The sequence below is a fragment of the Thermobia domestica genome, chromosome 3 (assembly GCF_964235325.1).
Source record: "Thermobia domestica chromosome 3, izTheDome1.hap1.1, whole genome shotgun sequence".
NCBI lineage: Eukaryota > Metazoa > Arthropoda > Insecta > Zygentoma > Lepismatidae > Thermobia > Thermobia domestica.
In genome coordinates, this window is record NC_137456.1 from 154,416,694 (window position 1) to 154,422,800 (window position 6,107).

A 6,107-nucleotide genomic window follows, 5' to 3' on the forward strand; every position below is an offset into this window, starting at 1 on the left:
GTCTGCAACCATACATAGAGTAAGTGGAGTCTGAATATTAAATTAGTTTAGTAGTTCTGTTTTATGAAAACTACGCTCTGAAGTAAATTTTATTAGACAATAGCAAGAAAAATCTTAAAGACTAAATCAAAACGGGATTGGTTTGAAGCACATGTAATATTCCTGATCAATTTTAGAAGATAAAAAAGCATTGAAGAAAATTATGAATAATTTCAGATCGCGAATTTTTAGTAAATCTGTAAAGAATACCCAGTATTCTCATAGCAGTTTTTAATGTAAGGGCGATGAGATCGGCAGATATAAGTTTCGTAGTGAATAATACTCCGAGGACGTTATGTGTCGCAACTCTTTCGATAGGACCGTTAGTAATACAATATCTGCCAGTGGTGTAACTAAAGGCCTTGGGGCCTCCCCGCAAACAGCGTGGAGTGGAGCCCCCTTCTCTGCGTTCCACTTCACGACTTGTTGGCCTCCTGATGACTTAGGCTCCCCCAGCATGCGGGGTTTGCGAGACCATTGTTTACGCCATTGATATCTGTAATTATTCTTCAAAGAAACACGAACGGTACAATATTTTGAGAGTTTGTTTTTAAATTCCAAGTCTCACATCAGTCAATAAGTTTAGCTAGAATTTGTTGAAGTCGTAGGGTATTATCTATGGTAGATATTTTATGGAAAATTTTACAATCGTCAGCAAGGAGAAGAACGTTCGTCGATAGTAAAGACATGAAGGAAGTAAGATCATCCATGTAAAGAAGAAATAGAAGTGATCTTAGAAAACTACCATGGGAAACTTCAGAAAGAACTGGGACAAATTTGGATGATGCATCTGGCAGAACACGTTGCATACGATCAATGAAATAATCCTTTAGCACGTCCAGGAATTTAGCTTGTAAACGTTATGAAACTAACAGCGGATGCTACGCGGATTGGACTCACAACGATAAAAAATATTTTACAAATTCAAGATCTCAGTGTTTATCGAACGCCAACAAAACGACACGTGAACAGAATGCAGTTACCGTTCGGCAAAATAGATGATTTTACTCGCGATTTGCTGCGACGTACGGTATATGAGTGCTATAAAAAAGGAGCGTCACCTACTGCAAGAACGCTGTCTCGAATTATGTGTGAGAAGACATCTGGGACTAACTATGAATTTCCATATTCGATGAGAACATTACGTCGTCTGTTACACAGTATGGGGTTTTCATATAAATCAATGTCTAGAAATAGCGCGAAATGTGAGTCCAATAAAGTTATTGCTTGGAGATACCGTTATCTCGAAGAAATTAAAGCTTACCATTCCGCGGGATACTCTGACGTGTACCTCGATGAAACTTGGTACGATAGCAACACGTGCCAAATGAAAAATTGGTCCGACGACTCTGACAATTGCGCAGTTGCAACTTCGGACAAAAAAAGGGGAACGGATAGTTATTATGCACTGTGGTGGCCGATTTGGTTTTGTAGATAGTGCTTTATTTATAAGCCACAAGAAAATGTCTGATGCTCCTGCCGATTATCATGGGACAATAAACGCAGAAATTTTCGAGAATTGGTTTGAAAAGTCCATACTGAAACGCTTAGAGGAGCCATCAGTTATAGTTTTGGATAATGCCCCTTATCATAGCCGTGTAATTAATCCAAAACCTAATACATCGTGGAGAAAAGAAACTATTCTTAATTATATGCGAATCCACAATATCGCCATACCTAGTCCGGTCCCGATAATACCTGTTCTTCTCCAAATTATTGATGAACAACTGCCTGCGAACAAAAGAAGAAAAAGGTACGCAATAGACGAAGTTGCAGCATCATATGGGCGTGCTGTTTTAAGATTACCTCCATATCATTGCGTATTGAATCCAATTGAAATAGTGTGGTCGCAATTAAAACGAACGATAGCATCCCAAAATTTGAAAGATGAATCCCTACCGAAACTAGTGTCTTTATTAAATAGTGCGTTCAGCAGAATTAGTGTTGACAATTGTAAAAATTACATAAGACACGTGGAGAATATTGAAGACAGTTACAGAGACCTTCAGTCGGTTTTCAATAACTCAAGCAGAGTTTTAATGGAAATAAGAGATTCGTCAACAGACGATTCTGACTTAGATCAGGAATAGCACTTTCCAAGGTAAGACAGTATTCCATACCTTTTAATATTCTCTTATTTTCGTAGATCATGCACCTTATAATATTTCTGGCTGATTATTGTTCAATTGAATTTTTTTCTTGTTCAAAATATTTGTATTCACGAACGGGCGAACACATAATCCCACGTTTTTACAGAATCCCCTATTTAAAAATAGTTTGTCCAATTTACTTTTAATAATTATATATATAATAAATTAATATATTGATGTATTTTATTGCAAGTTTTTATTTTGATATGTTTGATAACACTCGCTCTTGTAGAATTCATATACTGTTAGAACAATGGTTCTCAACCTAATTTCTATTACGACCCCCATTTTATCACATCCTCTTACCAACGACCCCTTGATAATTTCTGGTTTGTAATAAGCTTGTATGGGAGTATTAATATACCGATTGCAAAGGTCTCACGACATCCATCTATGTCCATAATAGCAGAATCCATTTCTTGTATATAGTGGATACAGTAACTTCCCTAAAAGCGAATAGATTAAAACCTAATTTGGTCAGTTCATTCATATTACAAATATTGAATCCGATCCGTTATACTGTTTCAAAATGGAGACCTTTTGAAAATTTTAAAACTTTATAACTCTCTTAATTCTGGATGTATGATAAAAAAAAAAAGTAATTTCTAATTCTCGTGGAAAAAGCTTGAACAGTTATTAAAACAAGTTATTGAGTATTCTAAATAACTTGATTTTTCTGGTGTTTCAATATGCAGTTCTCATTAGTTCCATATCATACCTCTTTCATTTAAATTGATTTTTAACATCTCTGCACCTGTTGAAAATATTTAGTAGACCTATTTGTTGTTGTTGTTAACAGTAAGGATTAACATAAAAATATGCCTATCAGAACAAAATTCAAAATATTTAAAATATCTTCCGATATTAGATTTTTATCATATTTATCTCTTCCGCTTATCTTAGTGACCCATATGAGACCCTGGGGGTCGCGACCCCGAGGTTGAGAAACCCTGAGTTAGAATAATACTGGCAGTCTTATTTTATTACCACTGGTAGTTCAATATTTCTTTTAACTTTCATGATTCATTATTCGAAGGCCGAAAATAACAGAAGCAGTTATTTGATATACACACCAACAAATAAGTGAAAGGGCTGAAGGTAGTCGAAGAGGAGCAAAACCTCCCTCGCCATCCTAGCTACAGACCTGGTTTCGATATGAAAATTGGTTAAAACACATGGGCGATATGTATCTTTTTAATTAATGTTAATTATTTAACACCTATCCCAATAAAGCATTTAAATTTCTTATCGCTAAATTAAAAAAATCACCAAAATTACTTTTAAAAGAATATAAAATTACTGAACAAGATGAAATTTTTTCGAGACGAGGCGGAAAAGAATTCTTTGAGAATCGAGACAATACTTCTTCAAGCTCAACAACACGTCTCTTCTCGTGTGCAACACTGAGTTAATTAGTTTTCGCACCTCCCAAACCAGTAGCCTTAAGTGAAAAGAGACTACATATCGGAATAATATACGATAAGTCTAAACAACATTTCTTTAATATCGTCCATTTATTGGCTTCAGTGATGAGAACCATAAATCTAGTCCAAGCCACTAACTTTAGGATACGTTTTCATGTAAGACATTTTATAGCGATTGAATTATATTAATTTCAATAGAATAATAGAGTATTTACATTCATCATTTTCACAATAGTCTGTTTTAAATGTTGTTTTAAGTTCAATTTACTGGCAGCTTTATCAACCAACTGCTAATCAAATCTGCAACTTTCTGTTATTTTGCACTAATGTTTGTTTTTAATTACCTGATAATTTTTCTTTAATAAAACTAAAATTATACGTGTAAATATTATAGAAAATTACCCTATTTCCGCTTCTCAGCAACGGAATAAAAAAATAAGTTCAAGGATTCGTGAGATACTTTATTCTTAGCAAAGAACTATTTGAATCCTCTTTTACTTCCCTGTAAGACACATTTCAAACAAATCTTTTCTTAGCTCTTGATTTTGTGACAAAGGAACATTCTTACAAATTCATGTTTCTATCTATAATAGTTTGTCTTAGTTATTGATGAGTAAGTCACTTTAATCATTTTTATATATAATATAGTAGTGTATATATCGTAGTGTATATAGTAGTGTAGTAAATATAGTAGTTATATATCTTTTTAAAAACTCATAAATAATTCGTGTTTAATTTTGGTATTTTCGCCCTATTTGAATTGTTGTTGGCACTCGATCATTTAACATTTTTCTTAGATCACTTTCTATTATACAATTCACAAGTCAATACGTTTCTGCTACGGTTTTCTCAATGGCTTTCTCTAGAAGAAAGAACATATGGTGTCCAGACATTTTCTAGAAAAGATGTGACAACCTTGTCCCTCAGCACGTGCAGAAAACACTTTTGTGGTCACTTGTGGTCATGCTTGCGGAAGGGGCTGTTTCTTACGAAGGGTATGGCTAAGGGTCGCTTATCGGTGGCCGCGACTGTACGTGCTAATTGGCACTGCTGTGGATACAGCGAACTTAAATTTGAACAGAATGTTGTTTCGTACTAATGCATCGAACATATGTTACCTTCATTAACTATTTGTTGTTTCTTTACCACACTACTTAAGAAAAGTAAATGACACTGGTTTTTATTTTGTCTCGATTTCACTATGTATCGTTACCAATTGATAACTCTAGACTTTACTGTGTTATTCTACAATGCAGTGATATATTTCATTATTGGTTACTGTATATCAAGGTAAGCAATATTACACATTCACCAGCTGCATAGTAATAACCGATAATTATGCCAAACCATTGAACGAGAAATGTACAGAAAATATCTTATAATTGTTGAATTGGTTACAAGGAAAATATGCAAAACTCTTTCCATCCGATATAGCAATGAATTCGAGTGGTAGGTAACAATATTCGTAAACGCACGACGAGTTATCATAGGGTGTTTATTGTCTTGGGAGAGCAACAAACATTATTTATATTTTGAAACCAAATAAGTAAACGGTGTGTACGAAAATAACTCTATGTCAAACGCTGTGGTGGATCGCGTCAAAACGAGTACAAGTATTCTCATCAGACCTCTAATAATATTCGTTGTAGATATAAGACTTTCGGGTGTAACCGATATATGACACAAATGTGCATTTCTAGTTTTGACGTAGGTGCAGTAGAATAAAGCCTGGATAGATGGCTGAGTCAGCAAAAAAATATCTTGTTTTCCTAGAATTCGATTTTTTTCCCACGGGAACGTGGCGTGGGCGTTGTTGCTAAGCTGGTATACGTATGTTCATACTCTTGGACGCCTACCGGCTGCTGAATCAAGATGAAACATGCCTTTTCCTCTTCATCTTCTCGTTGTGTATTGGCTAGTTATTTAAATCCTCCAACCTCCCAAGGCCCCCTCTTGCAAAGTTAAGAACGGAAAGAAGCTCATAGTATTGGAGAATTCGAAGTCAAGTTTCAACAGGCCTTTAGTTGTTAGGCTCATAGGCTTTTCGGGCTACCACCAGCTATAGGTTCATGAAAAAACATGCCTGTTCGTCTTCTTTTTCTAGTCGTCTTGTATTGGATAGCTAGATCCCCCCTCAGCCCCCAGCCTCATCAAGTAATACTAAGAATTGAAGTCCCGAGACCTCCTGCGAAGAGCGTAAGGGTTTAGCCCTTGTCTTATGCTCACGAAACGCCTGTAGGTTATGACTCTTGTGGAAAATTTTCGTCTGGAACCTTCTCAGGAATTTGAGTTGATAAGACGAATATTGCAGTTCATGATTGTTTTAAAACGTATTGGATTCCACTGATTGAGCATGTTCTAATAGCGGAAGCTTCTCATAGCATATCATAATGTTTTAACAACGTAGAATGAAAAAATTCGTATACTCAAGTCAGCACGTCGGTTGTATTGCATGTCAAAAGTGTTATATGGATATTCACATGATGATGTTTGT

General features: G+C 35.3%; 1 protein-coding gene across 1 annotated transcript; it reads left to right on the forward strand.

The window, feature by feature from the left end:
- The first annotated feature begins 1,502 nt into the window (after positions 1-1,502).
- Positions 1,503-2,129, forward strand: LOC145682000 (uncharacterized). The gene has a single exon (XM_081753603.1). The coding sequence runs from the start codon at positions 1,503-1,505 to the stop codon at positions 2,127-2,129; it is 627 nt and encodes a 208-aa protein (XP_081609729.1).
- Positions 2,130-6,107: the final 3,978 nt, after the last annotated feature.